We start from the raw sequence: 24,219 nt of genomic DNA, 5'->3' as shown, positions 1-24,219 counted from the left end.
CTGTGCGTGCGCGATGTGTGCGTGATGTACGAGCTACTGTCTGTAGCCTATGTGTGTGTGTTACAGTGCAGCTGCACATTAGATTAGAACGGTGATTAATTTACCTGTACAATAAGCTGTTTAAAATGTGCATTCTCCTGTTCAATTTCGAGCATCCAGTAATATAATCACACGTCTTGTGGAGCGCTTTCAGAGTATACGTTTATTTGTCATTTTAACTAAATGTTTGGAAACGGAGCATAAATGTGGAAGTCCTTCAAAGATTTCTTATCCTGTTGCACTCTCTATAGGACCAGCGACTAGTCGACGTCAAGCTTAAAGCGTCATCGCAGAGCATTGAAGTCGACTAGTAGATTAGTCGGTGCAACCCCTACCAACAACACAAACTGTGTTGAAAAAGTGAACCAAAAACAAGTTCAGTAGCACAAATAAAACCAACAAGAATAAAAAAAAACTCTACAGCATGATCTATTCATGCTGCATTGCATGCTGGGAACCTTCAGAGTACATCTGCATTGTAGAAACACAGTAATGCTGTTTGTTTACAAGAAATTTCTGAGAGTGCAGTTAGATACAAGAGAAGTGCCACTGTGAAATTACTGTGAAAGTAATGCAATTATTAGCCTGGAATATACTGTAATTTCAAACTAAAAATTTTAACAGTGTATACTTAATAGGTTCATATTCAACACAAACACACACTTGTAATGGCTTTCGAGGCTTTTTGCACAAAAACTCTAATTTTTCAGGCTCGGCCTTACCTGTTTCACTCATTTTGCATCTGTAGTGTCACTGCGACAGAAGGCTCATGTTGAGCTTTTACACACACACTCTTAGAAATAAATGATCTTTATTGGCATCTGTGATTACATGAAGAACCTTTAACAACCATGGAACTTTTCTATTGCACAAAAGGTTCTTTATAGATTAAAAAAAAAGGTTCTTTAGATTAAAAATATTCTTCACACTAAGAAAAAAAGTGGTTCTTTTAAGAACTGGTGACTGAAAGGTTCATTGAGGATCCCAGAATTGTTCTTTTATGGCATCACTGCAAAAAACCCTTTTTGAGTCAGACAGCATTTCTAACAGAGACTATACCAACAATAAAGTAACTTCTGGGTTTCTAAATTGAATATTTCCCTTAATAACATCCATCATAAAGAAAGTAACATTAAGAACACTGTTAGACCTTACGTATGTACCACGCTTCCGCCAATCCCTGCCTTGAAGCAATGATTGACGGAGGGTGGGCGTGGTCAGCTCGGAATGCATTTTCAAATTGAATTTTGCTACAAATATCCCACGGCGTCATGATGAAAATGCAATCCTAAGTGTTCTAACTGTTAGTCTAAATGCATTTAGGACAAATAGCATTTAAATGATCATTTTGCTACCATTTCTGCTTGGACATGTTACACATATCAAATCAATTTGTGTTATACATTTTCATTTTCATTTCGCAACTTATAAAGCGTTCAAATTTGCATGCAATTTACATATTAAGACTACTGTTGGAAATGGCAAATGTAAATTATATAATTTAATTTTCATTTTCCTTTTGCACCAAACTTTGCAGGTATGGGTAATGGAAAATGTAAATTTAAATACAGAAATACATTGCCATTTTGAATATTGCGTTGCCATTTTGCATATTGCATTTTAAATTGAATTTCGCTACCTATATGCTTCCATACTTACGAGGCTTTTTTACTGGAAAATACTGGCAACACTGTTGCCAGCTAGTCACTGTAATGAATCACTTACCGTGTTGCCAGTAATTTACTGTTAATTGTGCAGCTCTTTACTGTAGTCTAGTTTACCGTATTTTACCGACTTCCTTAAATTGGCCAACTGCCAATTAAGTTTATAAACTAATATTTAATGTGAACATATTAATACTTAGAAATAATATTTCTTAAAGCAAAATAACTGAATGAAACACAACCATTCAAATACCAAAATTTTATTTAATTTCTTGCAGATAATAACTGGTTAAACACAGCACTTATGCATGTACAATTGGAGATTTTCACTGCATCAGCAACTACACAGCTACTGCCTTTAAATAAAGCAACACGAATATATATAATCTCTTAATATCACAAAACAGGCTACAAAAAGTCAAGATGGCTGAGAGTGTCTAAGTGATGCAGAAGTTCAAAATGTTTTTTAAATTCTTAAAAATTACTGATTAGTGAAACATTGTTCAGTCTCATGCTGCAGAATCACAAAACTGCTACAATCAATAAAACACCCATGTAATTAAAGATTTAACACTGGATGAGATTCAGATGAGTCCACTATAATTATGGCATCATTACAACATAACCAAAATCACCTGATCATTTCTTTTGCCATAACAAATGTGTTTTTGAACACAGTTACAGCAGACAAAACATGTCTCAAGGTAAGAATCAAGGTTCAAGGGCACAACTAAAGCAAACACTGACCTCCATAACAGTAACTACAAACTTTACTATTTTCAATAATACATTTATAATTTTCAATAAAACTAAACTGGTTTCACACTCAGTGTGAAAGGGTCTTAAAGCTGAAGCTGGAAGTCGGTTGTTGTTCTTGTATTTCTTCTTGTTTCTTTGTCCTTGAGTGATTCTGCTTGTTATCATCAGGTGTTCATCAGTGTCTGAATTCACTCACTTCCTTTCATTCAGTCGGTCAAGTAAACTCATGTAGGGGATAGTGAATGAGGGTATAGGGTGTGATTTTGAACACAGCCTCTGAGTGTCGACTTTGAGCTCTGTTAATTCACAGTATATTCCTGTAGGCTGCTTTTTCGAAAATGCCAGATATTACCCAGTATGCATCATTTTCTACAGAATATTACTGTTTTTATAGAAAATGGTAAGTTACTGTCAGAATTTGGCCATTTTTCTACAGCAAGGGTTGACAGTGTTGCTTGTTCAAAACAATTACAAAGACGTTATCTCTGACAACCATTTCAGATTTAAACATTGTTGGAAATATTTGGGATAATGTAAGTACATAAGTCAACAACATTTATAACATTGGTCTTGTGGTTTTTGGTTATTTTAAAGCAAAAATCTTACATGTTGTAACTTTAAGCTTTTATGATAACTTTACTTATAAATGACACTGTTAATTTTTTAGTGTGAAATTACAGTATATTCCAGGTTAATAATTGCATTACTTTCACAGTAATTTCATAGTGGCACTTCTCTTGTATCTAACTGCACTCTCAGAAATTTCTTGTAAACAAACAGCATTACAGTGTTTCTACAGTGCAGGGGCAAGTTCAAGCTCAAACCGGTGTGCACCGTTTTGCTACGGTTTCCGGTTTGAACAACATGTTTCCTGGAAACGGTGTGCAACGGGGTTTGAGATGTGTTTTCTCTTGTTTGGTGGGTGTGTCAAGAATGTCAGCCCAATCAGCAGCAACATGTACATAAATCACGCGGTATTAAAGAGACAGCTCGCACAATGTAATTAACATCCAAATAAATTCACAAGAGCAAGTATATTGTTTGCACATGTTTATTTACATTAAAGGCAAAATAACTGAAATAATAAGAGCACAAGTATAGATCTGAAACTTCTTTAAGTCTGTCTAAATATAATTTAGTAATTGCAATGTCTTCTGGTCCATATCCTTTCCTTAGGAAGGTGTGCTAGACACTGATTAATGTAACATAAAAATACTATACATATTTATATATTTTGCTATTGTATTATGGAGTGACACTTTCATAAACTTTTCTATACTGCTCTGATTATATAATGGTAAATATTACAATATCATAGCACAACAACAGTGATCAGCAATAATGATAAGCCTAATACTCACAATAAAAATAATAAGGTCATATAGATCATAACACAGTCTCGGAGGTAAGAAGTGGATTATCCTTCACCTGAAATGTTTGTCTTTTCATCCTGAAATGTGAGGCAAATGTTGGATCACAATAATTAGGAACCACAGTTTCCACAAATCCCTTCACTCGATTGGGATGTTCTCTTTTATTCTGGAGGGCAAGGGCAGTGACTGTAACATCGAGCGTATTTTGCAGTATTAAACACGTATTTATACCGATTTCATCAGGCTCCGAAAATTCTTCAAAAAGAACACAAAGAATGGCCTTCTCAGCTGCCATAGCTGCAACTCTTGCGTCATCAGAACAGAGTGTTCAACGCACCACCGTTTCCGTTTAAAAAAACGTTTTGCACCATTTTTGTCGGGGCTGAACGCAGCCCTGATGTACTCTGAAGGTTCCCAGCATGCAATGCAGCATGAACAGATCATGCTGTAGAGTTTTATTTGTGCTATTGAATTTGTTTTTGGTTCACTTTTAGCAGTTTGTGTTGTTGTATGAAAATTAAATTAGTTATTGGTTAAGCTTCATGCATAAATAATGCTGAAATAAAATTGTGTTTATGTTAAGAATAGTTTGACTAACTTAAAGTCAGACAATTAGCTTATTTCATATTCTAGCTGTCATCAACATGACTAGATCAGAAATTTGTATTATGACCATTATGGTGACTTCAAAACAAGTACAGTAGTAAACAACTAAATTTCTCACAGATGCAGTTAAAGACAACTTTATAATGCCAATTCACAGTAAATCAAGAGCAGTAAATGACTGGTGTTAGCATCATTCTGCTGTTCATTCACAGTCATTTGTAAGAAAATGACCAGGCATACATTGATTTCACAGTACATTTCTGAATACAGTAATTTATTGTAAAATAATACTATTTAATCTTGTAAATCCCTGGCAATTTTTTTACAGTATACAGTTAAAGAGTTAAAATCAGCACCAGGATTAATTACAAAATACTAAGAATCAAAGCTAACAGAGGAATAAAACATTTTAAGGTATGCTATACATGCAGTTTTTAAAGTAATAGTTCAAAAATGTTGGACTATTGCAAATAAATGACAAATGTATGAAGTTGAGTCCCGAGAAAGCATACTTTTATTCAAGGAGTTAAAGTCAAAGAGGACTGTATGGAGGTTTATTAGGTACGGGAGCTTGTTTTGTTTTGATTTGATTAATCTGATCGGATCTGTATGGAACTATTATTATCCCTCCCATATGTTTGGCTGCTTGGATTATTACTCCTCCAAGTGAATCGTTTCTGAAGTAACTTTAAGATATATTAATTTTGTACAGTAATGATGTCACATTTCATTTCTGTTGAACAGAGTAAAACACACGGGACAGATGTAACAGTTTGTTTAAATATGGCTTGGGGGCGGTGGACAGTTTCCAGGGTTAGTGTTGTACCCTGAGTTTGGGTTTGGGTAGGAAAGATCATTTTAGACCAAGATTGCAGATACAATCAGCTTTATCTCAAAGCAGCAACTGGCAAGTGTTTTTATGCATTTTATGGCTCTGTCCAGCCTCTGCATATCAGTTTATTTCTTCATTTCTTTGTTTTCACGATGCATAAATACTTTAATAGTTTGAAAATGACTTCACAAAGAGCTGATACTGAAACGCTGTTGCTGCCAAAGGTACACATGGGTGCTCTTCAGACTTTCCACACAAAAACAACAACAAAAAAATCCACATAAAAACAGTGAATCTTAGACATTATTAGTTCTCATACATCACAAAGATAAACACATACTCAGAGCGTATGATTTTTTGTCAAGTTTGTGAATTCAGTATGTTAGCTGTTGGTTTTGTATTGTTTACAGCAGTCTTGTGAAGTTATGACAGACAGATTTTCTCATTTTAAAAATTGTATTACATAGAAAGTGCTTTAAGCTGCATCTTTGACTCGCACAAACATCAAGAATCAGCGCATGACTCTCAACAATGGTGACAATCAACAAATAGCTTTTAGTAGATTTTAGTAGTGTGTTTTGTGATATTCAGAGTTGATATGTTTATCTGAATATTTTGTCGATTGTCACCATTGTTGAGATTCATACACAGATTCTTGATGTCTGTGAGACTAATAATGGGAATCAGACCACTACTTGAAGATTGAATCATTATCAATAAATAATAAATAAAACATTATCTGATTAGATTTTCTCTCATAATTTTTGCTGTAACAAATGTGCTTTAGAAACACACAGCTACAGCAGTCTGAGGAAAAATAGTGTTAAAAAGTCAAGAGTCAAGACTAAACTAAAACAAACACTTATCTCCACAACTGTGACTTCAAACTTGATTATTTTCAATAAAACATCAATATCTAAATTAATTCTCAATAAGAAGTTTTGTATGAAAGAAATAAATAGTGCTTATTCCATGGTCTGTCTGAATACTGGATTCTGATTGGCTGGCAGGTGTGCAGTAAAACCGTTTAATGCACAGGTAGTTCCAAGTCAGTTTAATCACCGTTCTGTATTAATGTGCTGCTTTAATTGATGCATACTAACCAACACGCATCACTCGTGCGCACACACACACACACACACACACACACACACACACACACACACACACACACACAGAGGTCAGAGATCGCTGATTACGCTGCACACACACACACACAAACTGTCTCTCTCAAATGATCGATCGATAATTAATTGAAATACATGCTATAATTCATTCAAATAAACGTGGTCTTACCGCACTATTTCATCTCTGTGTATGATATGAAGCAGGCAGAATGCTAGCGCTAACGCGCCGCAACTGACGAAAATAACTGTCATTTTTACCGATTCGGTCAAATATTGTGCTGCAAAGAGCAATACTAGTTTTAACTTGTCTATAACTTGGCAAATGACCATGGAATAAGTGGGATAATCACCGGCTAGTCGTGCATTAAAGGATTTTAAATGCACGAAGTGGAGGCAAAGAACTGCCCGACGCGAAGCAGAGTTTATTATCCCTTACTGAAGATGCTGAGGTCTAGAGAGATCTGTTAGTGTTTCATGTTCTGTAGGGATTTAAAGGGTTTCTGTTGTCTGAGTTTTGTGGGTCACCGTTGTGCTGAAGAGTAGAGTGTGTGCTTCAGTCCAGGAGAAGCCCAAGAACCGTTGATGTTATACTGCATATTGCTTTATTTAAGTAATAATAATAATAAGTGATGTGATATGTGGTTAAGTATGGTAATACCCATACTTGGAATTAGTGCTCTGCATTTATCCCATCCAAAGTGCACACACCCGGAGCAGTGGGCAACCATTTTTTGCTGCGGTGCCAATAGTCGTGGTATTGAAGGTGGAAGAGAGCGCTGTACATTCACTCCCCCCACCCACAATTCCTGCCAGTACGAGACTCGAACCCACAACCTTTGGGTTACGAGTCTAACTTTCTAACCATTAGGCCACGACTTCCCTTGCATTAGTTCAATAGTTCGTGTGTGCTGTTATTAGCTAATCGTTAACTACAAGAGATTTACATTTCACAGAGATTGATTCACAATAATGATCCAGGAAATACCTGTTAAGTAATAGTGTTTTTTGTAAAACGGTTAAGAAAAATTTGGATATTTTACCTTCTTTTTACAGTTTTTTGTTTGGCTGCTGCTTCTGCCAGTCATTGACCGCTTTGGAATTAGTGCTCTGCATTTATCCCATCCAAAGTGCACACACCCGGAGCAGTGGGCAACCATTTTTTGCTGCGGTGCCAATAGTCGTGGTATTGAAGGTGGAAGAGAGCGCTGTACATTCCCTCCCCCCCCCCACAATTCCTGCCAGTACGAGACTCGAACCCACAACCTTTGGGTTACGAGTCCAACTTTCTAACCATTAGGCCACGACTTCCCTTGCATTAGTTCAATAGTTCGTGTGTGCTGTTATTAGCTAATGGTTAACTACAAGAGATTTACATTTCACAGAGATTGATTCACAATAATGATCCAGGAAATACCTGTTAAGTAATAGTGTTTTTTGTAAAACGGTTAAGAAAAATTTGGATATTTTACCTTCTTTTTACAGTTTTTTGTTTGGCTGCTGCTTCTGCCAGTCATTGACCGCTTTTTAAAAACCAATCTTTAACCATTATTTCCATTAATGGTAAGCGTTTGGCACCCCGTGCTGCCATCCATTTCACTATTGCAACACTAAGATTATTACAAAATTATCATGTATAAATTCTTTAAAAATGTATAACACAGTGTAAATTTCTTTGGATAAAAGTATCTGCCAAATGCGTAAATGTAAATATAAATACTCTTAAAGGGTACGTAAAAAACTGACATAACTAAATACATTACATTTTTTGGAGGGTGTTTGCAGTTGCATCTAACCATGAAATATGTGGGTAAAAAAATGACCCTCAAACATCATAATCTTAATAGAAATTTTGTATTCACATTCCACAACACATCACATCACAAGAAGTCACAAAAAGTCAAGAAAAAAAATCATTGGTTTACCAGTATTCCCAACAACTCAAAAATCGATTTGGGTCAAACTGACCTGCAACATAATACAAGAGCTGAATTTGGTCCGTTTCTCGAGAACAAATCACAAATCGTTTCTCGATATTTAGTTTACACTCCACTGAAGGCTTTGTGTCTGTGACAGAGTGCAGTGCAGAGAATGTGCGAATCCCCAAAGCACGAACCACAGAGCCCACCTCTGGAAAACCAGTCTGACAAAAACCCCAGAAATCCTCCGACACATACACACAAACACAACACCTCCTGCACTCGGGGTCTGGCCAGCGCACAGTATGTGAAACATCTTTCTAATAGTATGAAATAAGCTTTTCCATGGATACGGAAAACACCCTCCAGGGCAAGCTGAAATCAAACTCAGACTCAGACCTGGGATTTGGGTTTTGGAGACGTTAGAAGAAATGTTTTTTGGTACCAGATAGTTTAATATCATATCTGTAATGCTCTCTGATCTGAGTGATACGGCCCATATCATCCCAGACCTCAGGGGTGCTTGCGTTGGCATGTTTCGAGATCAACAGCACGGCCAAGATATAATCACACACAGACCGAGGCAACACACAACCCACAACGACTGGAATCAAACCTTCTGCTATTTTGAAAGATTACAAACTCTTGTGAGGCGCGTGCTAAACTCAGCAAGAATAAAACGAGTGTTAGAAATATCTGACATCTTCCTGCAATAACCTGGGAGCGTCATCAAAGCTCTTCCTCAATGTCCGATCTGCTTCGCGTCAAGACAGTCAACACACGTTAGCTAAGAGTGGAACGGAAATTAGCATGCTCCAACGCTGAAGCAATATCTCGTACTGGCACAGGCAACTTCAGAACCCATTGACACATAAACACTAAACATTTGCACAGAACATGCTGGAGATCTTGGAAAGAAGTTTGCACCACATGGAGCTCGTTCTCCATGAAACAAGACACATGACTAAGACAACCAATCAGAACATGACACAATGAACAAGAGAACCAATGGCATGAATACATGAGGGCAAGGGAAGCATGACACAAACAGGGAATTAAACTACAAAATAAAAGACATGAAAACATGAACAAGAAACACAACCCAAAACACCACATTACATAGTAGTAGTCAAAATATTATTTTATTATTATTTAAATGATAAAGATTAAACAAATCTATAAAGAGATATATTTTCTGTTACTGTTACAATAATACTATTGTACTGTAACATTTAAAAAAGTAATAATAAGAAAAATTATTACAATACTAATATTTTGTTTGTCTTTGCTTACTTTTGCTTTCAAGCGTTTAACAGAGAGCTTTTATTTTGGCAGAAAATTGCAGGAAGACTGCAAAACTTCTGTTTTGATGACAACAGATTTATAATTGATTCTCATTTCAAATCTGGGAAGATGGTTGATGTGATGAGTTTGTGTGGAGCTGCATTTACTGCAAACGAGACACTGAATACACTGGATCATGCACTGCTAGCATGAAAAAAATAATAATAATCTGTATAAATATGGAAAAATCACATCCCTGAAAAAGTCACATGAGCAATAAAGTTGGCCATCAATAGTGTGTCCTGTTGAAGTTTTTCTCATGTCTTGGGCAATATGTTCTGAAGTCTTCCTTTCTTCTGTGGTTCACTTCAGGTGATGTCAATCGAGCACAAATAAACTGACAAGAGTGTGATGAAAAGCAGTGTTCTGACTGAAGCACCTTCACATCTCTGTTTCAGATCCGTTTCCCCCAGAGACCCCACAGAATGCCAGAATAGGGAACCAGACGGTTCACCCTGACGGCACGGTGAGTGTTCTGGTCCTGTGGGAGGCCCCCGGGGAGAGCGACTTGGTGGTCCACCATTACAAGGTGACCTGGAGCACTCGAGGAGCACCCCCAACCAGCCAGAGCCGGGCTGGACGGGTCACAGATGGGGTAAGCCCTCCTGAGCTCAGCCCTCTGTCTCACCCCTCTGCTGGCGTATTCTCTCAAATACTACGCATACTTTTATATCTCTGCTAAACTGTGAACCTGTGGGGGGGTTACGCTCAGTGTTTATGTATGTGGAAAGTTTATTTCAGAAGAATGAGTAAGAAAATTAAGCCAGATAGAGGCTGAAGATAGTGGCCAAAATCTTATTGAGGTTAGAGAACAATTTTTACCTTTCTCTCATAAAGTTGAACTGAACCCTTAGAGAGGGGAGAATTTTCCCCAAATTGTTTTTCTTGGTTCCAGTCTTGGAACGTCAGACCCAGGAAGTGCTAAATCTGCTACTGAGTTTAAGGATTTAAACGTATGTTTTCACTGGTCAGCCTCGCTCCCCTTTGGCCAGCGCCGCCTCACAGGTGTTGGACTCATGTGCCCCACCTGTGATGTAGTAAAGCGCTAAAGCCAGTTAAGTCGGTTCCCCACCATGACCGCAAAACAAAGACGCAGCTGACCTAGTGATAAGCATATTTTATTGTAGTCCAAGTGCTCTCCTGACAGCTCTCAAATGGTTTTGATTAGGTCATTTGTTTTTACAATGCAATAACCTCTGTGTCTGAGAAAGCAATCTATTTTATTGAACAGTAGCCTATAAAGCCCCAATTCAGCTGACAGATGTTTGTTCTCAGAATGGATCACTGCAAGCGTTTAAGAGTTATTGGGAGTAGTAGAAAATGTCAGATCATTTTAAAACTGCCTGGAATTAAGAATCTCTTCGGTCCAAAAAACACAACTTAGTTGAAACTATATGCACAGCGGCCCTATATGTCTGTTATTTCAGAATTTAAGAATGACAAAAGTATGGCTCATTTAGCAGAACAGCAATATTTGTCTCTTATATGTACAGAAACTACTCCATTTGTAGTCTTTATTTGAAAGATTACAGTAATAGATGAAGATATCATGATAGACTAATTCAGTGTGACTTCCTGGACAAACTCATTGTAAGGTTTTAATGGTTAAAAAAAGCAAGGGTGTTGGTTATATCTAATTCTTTTTTTTTAAAACCTCACATTATTGTACATGTTCTCTATGATGAAATGCCAGTCGGATACCCCAAAATGATACACTAAGGTATACAGAGCAGTTATTGAATCCTACACTGAGGAGACCAGCTGGGCTCCACATGTTTTCAAATCAACATAGAGGTTTCGTTGTCATGGTCTCGAGTGAGCAGATTGGAGGAGGTTGGAAAATTGTTCCAGCACAGAAGAGCATACAGTATGATGATTCGAGTAAGCAACTTTGTACTTCATAGTGATAGTACCACCAGGCACTACTCGCTAATCCACTTGTATGAGGAGAAGTGGAGGGGACCAAGCACTGAAACTTGAGGCACCTCAGTGGTTAGTTGATGTGGTTAGCTCATAACTCTGCGAAATGTTAAAGGATCTGCCTGTGAGGTAGGACACAAACCAGCAAAATGCAGTTTTTGTGATGACCAGTTCAGTGAAGGTGAACAGGAGAGGCAAGTGACTTACTGTATCAAAGACAGCAGAGCTGTCTTGTAGGACCCATGATCTGGTGTCGACTCTCAGCTACAGAGTTTAAACAATGACAGCAGGACAGTCTCTGTGGAATGTCAGCTTATGAAGCCAGATTAATTGTCATCCAGCAGGTTGTTCCGTGACAGAAAAGTAGAAAGCTGAAAACAATTAATGAAAAACTGCATAAGGTGTTTATAAGGTTTGTCCCATATTGTCTGCTGAGGTGCAGGTCAATGGAGTGACCTGTGTTGTTGGTAAAGTACCTCCTAGGATGGTTGATAACATAGATGTTTTCAACTGTTGTCCAGCTTGAAGCAATTCATTTTAAATGAATGACTCATATGAAATGACTCATATTAGCACAGATACCCGTCACATAATAATTATGATTTATGAGAAGTGTTTTTAATTCCGGTTGACCTAACTAATGCAGCATAACCATTTGATTAGGTGATGAATTAGGTGTATGCTTGGCTCAAGAATACCTTGGCTTAGTGAATACTTAAGATGACAGAGTGTGTCTGAATCCCAAACAATACTGGGAAGGCTATTCCAGAGTTTCAGAGCCAAACAGGAAAAGGATATACCTCCTGCAGAGGATTTTGATATTCTTGGTATGATTTAATGACCAGAATGAACATGATGAAATATAGTGTTATTTGAGCTCACGTAGGTATTGCAGAGCCAGACCATTCAAAGTCAAGTCAAGTCACCTTTATTTATATAGCGCTTTTAACAATACAGATTGTGTCAAAGCAACTGGGCAATAAGCATTAATTAGGAAAATAGTGTGTCATTAATGCAAAATTACAATGGTAAACACTCTGCCTTTTTCAGTTAAAGGCAGTTCATCGTTGAATTGAAAGCTTTATAAACAATTAGCAGAATTCTGAAATGAATTAAGTGACAATAAAATTGGACTGTTATGATTATTTCTTTGTTCTAGTAAGCACTCTAGCTGCTGCATTTTCCACTACCTGAAGCATATTTAATAATCCTAAAGAACACCCACCAAGTACCACTTTACAATAATGTAGTCTTGAGGTCATAAATGCATGAAATAGCTTTTCAGCTTTATAAATCGAAAGCATATGCCTTAAACAGCAGATTGCTATCAAGCAGTATACCCAGGTTCTTAACCGTAAAAGATAACAAGAGAATGCAACCATCAAGAGACAGGTGATATTCTAGTGAATGGGTGTACAATATTTCACCACTTCAGACAATGCTACAGATTTTTTATTTTATTTTATTTAAAAAAAAAACAATACAAAAATAATAATCCAAAATAGAAAAAAAAAAATCTACAATCTACTTCACTTTCATGCAAATTTGTGTTCTTTCAACTAAGATGTGTCAATCTTCTATTGCTGACACGTCTTCGTGTGATATGAATTTGCAGGTCAGAGTTCACTAAACTTGAACTTTGGAACAGATTTCAATTCTAAACTTATGTGCACGAGCTAAGTATCATTGGCATGACAATGTCAACTAGTTCTATGTTTTCTGATAATGTCTCCCAAAGGAAGCATGTATGAGGAGAAAAGCAGAGGGCCTAACACTGAGCCCTGCGGCATTCCATATTTACCTTGTGATTGATGAAATTTCTACATTAACGTAAACAAAGTGGTAACAGTCAGATAAGCAGTTCCCTAAAGCAAACAAAATTCTCCAGCTTATTCAAGAGAATGTCATGATCTATGGTGTTAAAGACAGCAGTTAGATCCAGTAGTACTAGAATATAGATGCAAGCACAGGAGTTTCTGGCATTACAGAAAACACCTCTGTCAGTAGCATGGCTGGTATTGGGCAGGGCTCTTCAACTCCAGTCCTGGAGAGCCAGTGTCCTTCTGAGTTTAGCACTAACCCTAACCAAACACACCAAGCTAATCAAGGTCTTCAGAATAACGTGCAAATTACTGACTGACTGGTTTTAATTGGTTTTAATCGGTACAGACTGGGTTTAATTGGGACTGGTTATAAATTCTCAATTTTTTTATGTCTTAGTGCTAAACCATTATAAGATATGTCTTACTTTTATTTCCTGTAGGATGTAACGCAGATGGATCTTCAGGGTCTACAGCCCAACACACACTACACTGCACAGATTCAGGCCGTCTCTTACTGGGGTCAGAATCGGCTCAAGAGCAGCCGAGCTCACCTCTCCTTCATCACCGCTTCAGCCACCAGTAAGAACTCTGAATTTCTGCATGCTTAGATTTATTTGCACTTTTGGAAAGTTCCAATTATGAAACTTCGTAATTAATTGTTTTCAGATTGTGAGCCAATTTTGACATTCAGTCAGTTTTATGGAGTAAATTTAGAAAAGGGTGTAAATGAAGAGGTGTCAGAAATAAAATATTTGCTCTCTTTAAAAGACTTGATTCTGGCCCCCTTCTTTTACCATGAATCAGTGGTGCCGATGATAATTGCAGCACAGCAGAGCCATTAAAAACACAGAAAACCTTCTCTGGCAATGAGAGTGTTTTGTCAGAAATGTTGTCCTCTTATGGTGACTTAGATTTTGGCACGTGAGTACATGAGGTTAACCTTTTCCCAGAGGCAGCACATTTCAGTCCTTCATCAGAATCCAGAACTTATCTGGGTCCAGCAGTACCGTGGCTCACTAGGAGAGGATTTGAAGCACACAACCCGGTTTACTCTCCTCAACAGGACTGCAGTTAACCCCACTCAAGTTTCTAACGTCCACTGTTGTTGTTATCAATATTTTAGTAATTCTGCAAAAAAATTCCAGACACAAGGGATATAGTGAAGAGATATGATAGTTTGGAAAAGTTCTGTGTTGGCTCTGTTTAGTTGTTTTATCTAGAGCAAAACTGGCATGCTGAAATATTCGAAGGCATAATCCATTTTTCTACAAATGAAATTTCTTCTTCTTTGCTTTCCAATATTTTTTCCACTCTCTTTCTTATTTTATGTCTTTAATATTTTCCCCTCTGGTTTTATCAGCTCTCTGTTATTTCTCTTGAGGTCTCTTAAACACCACATTAGTTATATCTCCATATTGCCTTACAGTAATGTATTGCAGACTGCCTAATGCTGAACCCAAGATTTCATTAGTCACAGTTTATGAACAAGGAAGAATTGTAATTGAAACAGAAACAAATATAATGCAAAACATCAGTGGTTGGTTTTGTCATTTTATTATAGGAAATCTTATCTCCTTATTCAGTGCAATCTTCTATGTGAGAGTCCCAAAGATGTGGGATAAACCTATTGGGATATCACAAGTTGAAGCTTGAACCCATAGCAAAGAAAAATCCCAAATGCACTCTTTAATGTCTCAGGTTTTTCTTCTAGACAGCAGTGAGATTTAGTGGAGACCTTTGCTTAACTGCTTCTCAGATGTTTCTCCTGAGAAAATATCCAATATTATGAGAGTTTCAGAAGATATTTCAATATGAATGCAAACATTTCTCATTATATTCTTCCAAGATCAATCTGAGCAATGGCATCCACATTAATTTTATAACTCTGTACTCTGTACAACAATTGTTTTCATTTGTCCATTTATTTTATGAGAAACATCTGTGACAGAGTTGATACTTGAATGAAACTTAATTATAAGATCTCCATTACATCTCATGAGCTATGAAAGCAACCTCTGAAGTGAAGATCAAATGCCAAACACTGGTTAAATGTAGAAACTGATTCATTGATACTTTTTATTTGCTTAAAAGTGAATGTTTATGACCTGATCGAATCATACACCTGATCGAATTTGTGGCTGAAAATGTTTGCTTTCGAGTTTTCAAGTTGAAAATATTGCAGTTTTTTTTTTTTTTTTTACCAAAGACAATAACTGAATAAGAAACACATTTATAGTAGAAAGTCTATAAAGTAAGACATTTTCAAGCAAACATACAGTATGAAGTACATGCATTAGAGTGTAAAGAACTTTATTGTTTAATCTATGATGGTAAATCTTATTGAAACATACCACAGTCACATTTCAACCTAAAACATTTTAACATTTGGAAAGATTTTTAAAATGACAGTGAAATCCAGTGGTTTTATTGATGTTAACCTGTGCAAATTAAAGGCAGCACAAATAAATATGTTGTAAAAGTTTGGTCCTAAAAATAGGCTTCATAAATTTGGTCACCAGGTTGTTTTTCGGTCACTCCGAAATGCCACATACGTAGTACATGAAAAGCTGTTTATTCAAATAATAAAGACTGTTGCCAAATGTAAATTATTGTAAATGAGTCTCCTCTCTCTCATTCTAGCGTCCTCCTATGGGAATGTCCACCTTTCCGGAGAGTTCTCCAATGAGATTCCCGTATCCCATTCCTCTCCCAGTATCCTGAGGCTGGAAGCGGCCGCCCCTCATTATCACGACAGCCAGCTGCAGGTCAAGGTCTTCTGGAAGAGCCGAATCCCAGGCAAGTCAGCTTCTTTCTACACTAATATACACTAAGGCAGTATGACTGAGGTCATTCAAAGTTTACTTCTCTGCAAAGATTGACAACTAACAAAAAACACACTCTCACATGACTTCACACCAGTCACGCAAAGCCTATGTGTTTGTTGACAATCCATCGTATCCATGTGTGTCCTTAAAGGGATAGTTCACCCCAAAATGAAAATTTGATGTTTATCTGCTTACCCCCAGGGCATCCAAGATGTAGGTGACTTTGTTTCTCGCCCAAAGACAGTTGGACATAGTGGTGTATTAGAGGTAAAATATGATATAAATACTGTTCGGTTTCTGGCACAAACCGATCGTTTCGTGTCTTAGGACATCAATGTGTCGTCACGAGCTGCAGGGTTTAATTTGGATTTGTCTGCATGTTTTTTTTACTCTCATAGATTTTGTTAAGATTGCCATGCATTATATGACTGATAGACTGCAACGGTTTGTGTTAAAAATCATAATTTGTGTTCTACTGAAGAAACAAAGTCACCTACATCTTGGATGCCCTGGGGGTAAGCAAATAAACATTACATTTACTTTTTTGGGTGACCTATCCCTTTAAACAAGTCACCGCCAAAGCAAAGCAACAGCAGGACTAATGATTTATGGAAGAACGTTACCAAACATAAATATTATCTATCCGGCATAAAAAGACAATCTCGCAGGGATGTCCTCTCTAGACTCTTTCCAACAGATTATTCACGATCTGCTTAGTACATGAGTTCCAAAAATACACATTTGGCAACATGATGGTCTTCAAAGAGAAGATTCCAGTTAAACCGCAAGCGCCCATAAATACAGGGTGTTGATTTACTGTTATCTCCTGGAAAGAAAGGCCTGGAGAGTGATTTAATAATGCCAGAAATCAAAAACAGATGAAGGGGATGACGACCTGACACGGGTTTGAAGGAAGATGTTATGTTGCCTGCAAAATGTAGCTGGTCCCTGAAAAAGCGTTTATGCGGACGCAACCTCAGAAACAGAAAAACATAACCTACAATGTTCTGTCTTGTTTGTTCTTGTAGAAAGCCAGAAGGATTCCAGTTCATATATTCTGAGATGGTTTCCTGAAGTTTGTGCACATAACGTGACGAAAGGCGAGAAAGCAGCCACAGTTCAGGTGTGTCTCGTTGATTTACAGCCTAGAAGTCTGAAGGGGCCTTTTATTTTATTTTGTATTTTTTTGAAGTTCAAGTGCATGTGAGTATCCAGTGGTGGATGCACAGATACTCTCATGTCATGTTTTTTTTGTTTGTTTGTTTTTTTCAAAAAAAGTCTTGATTTTTTTAATGTGCTTAGATATTAAAAGTAAAAAGTACTGATCAGTGAACCATGTTTATTTATTTTGCAATATTATATAATTAATCCCACAATAAGGAAGCTTAGTTGATGAAGACACTGAACATACATCTACAAACAAGCAAACATTTTATTTTATTACCAAAACATAAACTGTCGATATATTAAAGTTAAATACAGTTACTGATAATAACATTGTGAAAACAAGTCAAAATAACAAAATGTTCCGTATCATTCAGTGTGATTTGTGAGCCGATTCAACAGGTTCATCTTGTTCATGAATCAGAATCAGGTGTTCTTTCTCAGGTTTCTTTCAGGAGCAATGTGTTTTATCATGAAAATAGTGGTGTAAAAATAAAGTATGATATTGTGCTTGGGAATGTTGTGAAATATTGGAATTGTAGTGAAATTTGCCAAAATAAAATACTCTTTATAAAGTACAGATGTCTAACCAAAAAAGTGTTGATGATGGTTTTTTGGCAAGTAGTTTGATACCCTAAAAAAAGTAAAATTGGGCCTTTTCTGTTCCACAGGGGAAAAAATGTTTGGAAAGGTGAATAAATGATGCCAGAATGTGGTGAACTATCCATTTAATGCCTCACAAGCATCATATCGACTTACATTCAGATACTAATGCTAAAGAGATGATGTCAGTATCAAACCTGCATGTGACCCTGAATTTACCCTCAGAAGGATTCCAGCGGACTTGTTCGTACATCTGATTTCTTTGTTCGCTGAAGATTATGCAGCTGAATAGAGTGACAGATAATGGCAGCACTGCCCGAAAGCGCTGCATCTCCACACATGATCTGTCATCACTGGCAGACACAATAGAAATGTGTGAGCGTGTCTCGTGTGATATCATTATGGTACGGATGGATATCATTTTCCGCAGAACAGGATGCAGTTACTTAAATGTGTTTTTCATTTAGGCTCTCATTTCCACAGACAATATACTTCTGTGCGGAGTAATAACTGTGCTGTTTCTGCTCTGCAGGGAACACATTTTGTGATTACTGGCCTGCTGTTTGCCTGTAAGTACCGCGTGGCAGTGAAGCCCGTTACGGGACAGGAGCAGAGGTCAGAGGTCATGACCTCTGTTAGCACCCCACTCTGCTCGTCGCTGATGGGCCGACGGAAAAAACCTGCTGCCTGCGCCGGAGAGGGTAAGATGAAACCTAGCACAAGAGCACTGAGGGAAATGTATTGTAATCTCACCAAATTAGCTGGGAGGATCTCACATAATATCACATTTTTACTCAAAAATCTAAAGAAAAAAATTCTGAGTAAAGAAATGAAGCCTGCTTTTTATTATTTTAATTACAAAAATTCATCCCAGTTTTCATTCATGCAAATCCATAAAGACATACAGTACATACATAAATCTAAGTGTCTGGATGTTTTACTTTTGTTTGTAATTCTGATTATTCTCAATTCTGAATTATTCTGAAATCAGCATAAATTAATGAATGTACAACAATAATAACAACACAAAATAATCATAAATTAATGTAATAAAATTTACATTAAAAAAAAATATATTATTTACTGTATGTATTTATGTAAAATACATACAGTAGCATACAATATCAGTAAATGTCAGACTGAAAAATCCTAAAAATTACCCTCAAAATAGGCTTCATTTTTGAAATGTTAAAAAGTTCAAAAGCCATACTTATGACAAAAACGTTAAAATTATGACAAAATGTCAATAAATAAATAAATAAAAAGCAATAACAAAAAGTCCAAATTATGTGATAATTTTCTATACAGTGAAAGCATACAGTGTCCAGGACTTTCATATGGAAGCTCGTTTCCACCACATAAGAAAACAATTCTGTTAAATCATAATTATGAGATAAAAAGATAAAAAATTGTGAGATTAAAAGTCATATCTATGACATAAAATGTCAAAATTATGAGTTAAAAGCCATAATAATTTTGACATGAGTTTAAATTATGAAGCATAAAGTCAAAATTATGGGATACTAAGTCTTATGACATAAAAAGTCAAAATTATGAGGTAAAAAGTAGTTATAAAAGCTTTACAAGCTTATATATCCAAATTGAGATTAAAAAGTCCTGATTATGACATAAAAAGTCCAAATCATTTAATGAAAAGTCCTAATTTTGACATTACATTGACTTTTTATGTCATAATTAGGACTTTTTAATGTCATCATTTCAACATTCAACATCTCATGATTTGTAATTCTGATTATTTTTATAGGATAAAAAGATAAAAAATTGTGAGATTAAAAGTCATATCTATGACATAAAATGTCAAAATTATGAGTTAAAAGCCATAATAATTTTGACATGAGTTTAAATTATGAAGCATAAAGTCAAAATTATGGGATACTAAGTCTTATGACATAAAAAGTCAAAATTATGAGGTAAAAAGTAGTTATAAAAGCTTTACAAGCTTATATATCCAAATTGAGATTAAAAAGTCCTGATTATGACATAAAAAGTCCAAATCATTTAATAAAAAGTCCTAATTTTGACATTACATTGACTTTTTATGTCATAATTAGGACTTTTTAATGTCATCATTTCAACATTCAACATCACATGATTTGTAATTCTGATTATTTTTATAGTGATTCATTTGAATCTAAAAGAAGTACAACAATAACAACATTATTATATTAAATGGCATTATATAATAATATACAATTACAGTAATGACACTCTGAAAAAATCTTTTATCCTAAAAGTGATCCTCAAAATAGGCTTAGTTTTTCATGTAAAATATTTTTTTATTTGAGCTGGTAGTGAAATGTGAGCCAGACAGTTTGAGATTTTTGCAAATGTTATGAGAGAATTTCTGTATTTTATGGTTCATCCCAGTGCAATATGTTGTGCTAGAGCGCCCTCCTCAGAGTAAGAATGGCCTGCAGCGGCCGGAGAAGCTGTCAGCGTGGCTTCAGCTAGTGAACGGCTCGGTGCAGGCCGTGCTCAGCTGGCAGGTGTCTCCAGAGAGCTCGGGACAGACCCCCATCACTGGATTCCAGCTCTCCTGGCTCAAAGTGTCCCGCAGCAGCACCAACGGCTCGCTCGTCTCCCAAACACACCTCCTGCCCCCCGTGAGTCACACACACGCCTGACTGACCAATCACACAACACAGCAGCACTCTAAACACACTCAATGTGAACCTGTGCCTCAGGATCAGCGCTCTCTGACTGTAGAGGCGCTGCAGCCCCAGAGCGAGTACAGAGTGCAGCTGCAGGTCCTGTCTGGAGCAGGGCACGGACCCTCGGTGTCTAAGACCCTCCACACTCCTCACGTGAACCGCACATGCCTCTGAGGTACAAACACCACAGACACTGCACTGGAGATAGAAACGTACATCACAACATGCTTTAGGGTTATTATACCAGGGATGTTATCATTAACTAAAACTAAAACCATAAAAAAATATTTACATTAATGGAAATAAAATAAACATGAAAAAGCTTATTTTATTTCAGCTGGTCACTAAGGCAACATTTCTCACTTTAGTTTAAGTTGAAGTAACACTTAAACTGAATAAAACATTTTAAATAATAAATAAAAATTATAGTAAACAGAAAATATCTAATTTAAAATATTAAAGGGGTCATATGATGCTGCTAAAAAGAACATTATGTTGTGACGTAGACATGTGGGGGCGTGTTAGAACGAGCTGTTTTAGGTAGACGTGGCTGACTCTTAGCTTTTATAAAGAATATCTCTTTTGATTTGAGACTTTAGTCTTTGCAACTTTACTGATCTTCTTTATGCACCAAGAGCTTGTAACACTCCAAAGAGAAAGGAACAATTGAAATCGCATCATATGACCCCTTTAACAACAACTAGTATTTCAATTATACTAAAATAACACTGTTTCATAGAAACAATACAGTAGCATAAACATATTTTGTATGATGAACATGTTTTCCAGTATCTGGTTTATTAATGTATAAGTTATATTATATATACGTTTATAAGTTCATAATATATAAGTTGCTGTAACCATCCTCAGAATTCAATGAGCAAAAAAATCTTGATTACATTTTTTTTAATTAATCCTGAGCTTGACATAATCTATTAGCATTTCTATTTTATTTCTAAAAACCATAAAACATTTCATTTAATAATAAATAATATTAGGGTTATTAAATGATTGACTTCAGGATTGTGAAATGTGCATAATGCTCACAAATTCATGATTCATATTTTGAAAAAAGTCATAATAGTAAACAAAAACAACAACCCTGAATACCCTAAGGGAAATATGTTATGATAACTTTTTAAAATGGGATAATAAAAAAAAATAATAATGACATGAATATGAAGATTACATACCAAGGCCTCTGTTTAAAATAGATTTTTTCTATTTTTTGACATACTTGTTTGTCATTGATCCAGATATATCCAGATATATATATATATATATATATATATATGACATTCAGAGAACAAGGTGTGTGTAACAAAAGATGCAGCATAAGAAACTCGACAGTACAGTTTTCTTTCTTCTGTGGAACACAATATAAAATGTTTTGAAGAATGTTCACGCTGCTCTTCTCTGTACAATGAAGGCAAAGAGTGTCCAGGACTTTCATATGGAAGTCATTTTCTGCCACGTAAGAAAAAAATAAAAGTCAAATATCAAAAGTAAAATCAGAATTATAAAAATAAAGTAGAAATTATGATAAAAAGCCAAAATTATGAGTTTAAAAAGTCATAATAATGTCATAAATATTTTTTAATTATGACATAAAAAGTACACATTATGGGATGTTAGGTCAATTATTGGTAAGTCAGTCGTCTTCTACTGGTGAAACTGCAGCTCTACCTTCATGTCTCACACTGCAGAAAGTCAAAATTATGAAAGTCAACTAAGGCTTTTTAGCTCAGAATTTTGACTTTTTATGTCATAATTAGGACTTTCATTTCAGTTGTAACTTTATCATGTAATTTCATGTTTTAAGTGATAATTATGACTTTTTATGTTAATTTCGACTTTTACCCCATGATTTCGACTGTCATAATTTAGACTTTTACCTCATCATTTTGACTTGGTGTCATAATTTGGAGTTTATCTCATAAATATGCCATTATTTCCATTCATATAATCTTTATAAAATGTCTTTTTTCTCATGTGGTGGAAACAAGCAGCCATTCTTTCAGTCATTTTTGAGCTTTGATTGAGAAACAGCTAAATTCCAGTCGATATCCACTGAAACACTGTCTGTGCTCTGCAGCAGCTCACTGTAGCAATGGCTAATAATATTATACTTCTTTACAGCTGGAGGAAAGAAGTGAGGAATCAAGCTACTCGTATATGATGAAGTGCTTGTGTTGCTCCTCAGTTGGACAGGTGTGTCTGTTAAAGGACTAAATGTAAAGCACTCTTCATCATCAGAGAGACCGTGTCTGCTGTGTTGGAGTCGGAGTAATGGGACGAGAGCACTCGCACCAGACCAGCGTGACCACTGATTAGATCGTAATACAGGAATGATGAATAAACAACTTATGCTTTTGTGATGTAAAAATGAGTAGCACTGATGTATTTAGTATGGAGTTGCATATAGTTATGCGCCACATCATTTTATTAACATTTGTTTTTCATACAGAAGTTTAATAAATCTCAGTCATGAAACACAAGCTGTATGAATGTCTGAAAAGCTTGTGAAACCATTCTTGGGTAAATTGGAGTTATTTTACATTGCTCTTTATTAATTTAGGAGACACTGTTTTTCCAGAAGTGCATTCATCAGATATATTTTGATCATGTGTTTTCCTTGAGAATCAAACTCATAACTAGCTACGTTCATTTTACAAACAGTTTACACAGAAATTCGTTCCGCTCGTGTTTCATGAATAATGCCTAATATAAATATTTTTCATTGAACAAGTAATGTAATATATTAAATTCAACACTGCATCTCTAATTAATCTCAGATTACACCATTTGAACAGGGTTATTTCTAAACAACAGCATGTCTGATTTTATTTATTGTGAATGTAATTCATTAATCTCAAGCAGAACGAGTGTAGGACAGATCGTGAGAGATGTCAGTGCCTTATACTGTATCAGTTATATCAGGCTAGATCAGATTGATTTGCTGCAAAGCGTGTTAACATGTGTCTCGCTTTAGCTGTCTGTCTTTACAAATACACTCACAGCATACAGACAACAATGTGCTGGGATATGCTGCTTTAACTGGGCAAATGTTTTCATTCAATGCTTTTGAAAGATATCTTTGTACAATATAGCATACCGTTTTGTAAATATTGAATTTGATGTATTATCTATGGTTTGTTGTCATTACTAATAAACTAAGCTAAATGAAGCTCCACACTTTTATGGTTTATGTATATATGTGTCTATATCAGGAGAATGTAAACTGAACATCAACAGGAATATTCTTAGACAGATTATAGGCCCATTTAGAGTAGATTTAGACTCAGGTGCACCAATCATTAAATTATGAAAACATTCGCCTATTTCTGAAAGTTGTGTGAACATACAAAATGTCCAGTTTTTATTATTACTATTATTATTATTATTTAAAAAGTTTTTTCCCCCCTCTTATAGTTATGTGAACATCACAGAAAGCATTCATTCGTTTTATTATTTTGCAAACATGACGGGAATGTTATTTTGAATGTTCTCTGAGCGCTCTGAAACCAATAGTAACGTTAAAAAATACAAAAA

The 24,219-nt window shown here is 35.9% G+C and overlaps 1 protein-coding gene across 1 annotated transcript in view; it reads left to right on the top strand.

Moving 5' to 3' along the window:
- The window catches only part of LOC107667821 (anosmin-1-like), a 43,380-nt gene extending 20,251 nt beyond the window's left edge, over positions 1–23,129 (top strand). The window contains exons 4-11 of the mRNA XM_016459535.1: positions 10,059–10,255; positions 13,844–13,982; positions 16,044–16,199; positions 17,257–17,351; positions 18,528–18,696; positions 20,402–20,619; positions 20,701–20,842; positions 22,807–23,129. Of these exons, the coding sequence (XP_016315021.1) occupies positions 10,059–10,255; positions 13,844–13,982; positions 16,044–16,199; positions 17,257–17,351; positions 18,528–18,696; positions 20,402–20,619; positions 20,701–20,841 (1,115 nt within the window). The 3' untranslated portion in view covers position 20,842; positions 22,807–23,129. The remainder of the gene's footprint in view (positions 1–10,058; positions 10,256–13,843; positions 13,983–16,043; positions 16,200–17,256; positions 17,352–18,527; positions 18,697–20,401; positions 20,620–20,700; positions 20,843–22,806) is intronic.
- Positions 23,130–24,219: the final 1,090 nt, after the last annotated feature.

This window comes from Sinocyclocheilus anshuiensis, unplaced genomic scaffold (genome assembly GCF_001515605.1).
Source record: "Sinocyclocheilus anshuiensis isolate Anshui unplaced genomic scaffold, SAMN03320099.WGS_v1.1 scaffold2209, whole genome shotgun sequence".
Lineage (NCBI taxonomy): Eukaryota > Metazoa > Chordata > Actinopteri > Cypriniformes > Cyprinidae > Sinocyclocheilus > Sinocyclocheilus anshuiensis.
Note: the sequence above shows the minus strand (reverse complement) of the source record. Positions and strands in the feature narration are given on the sequence as shown.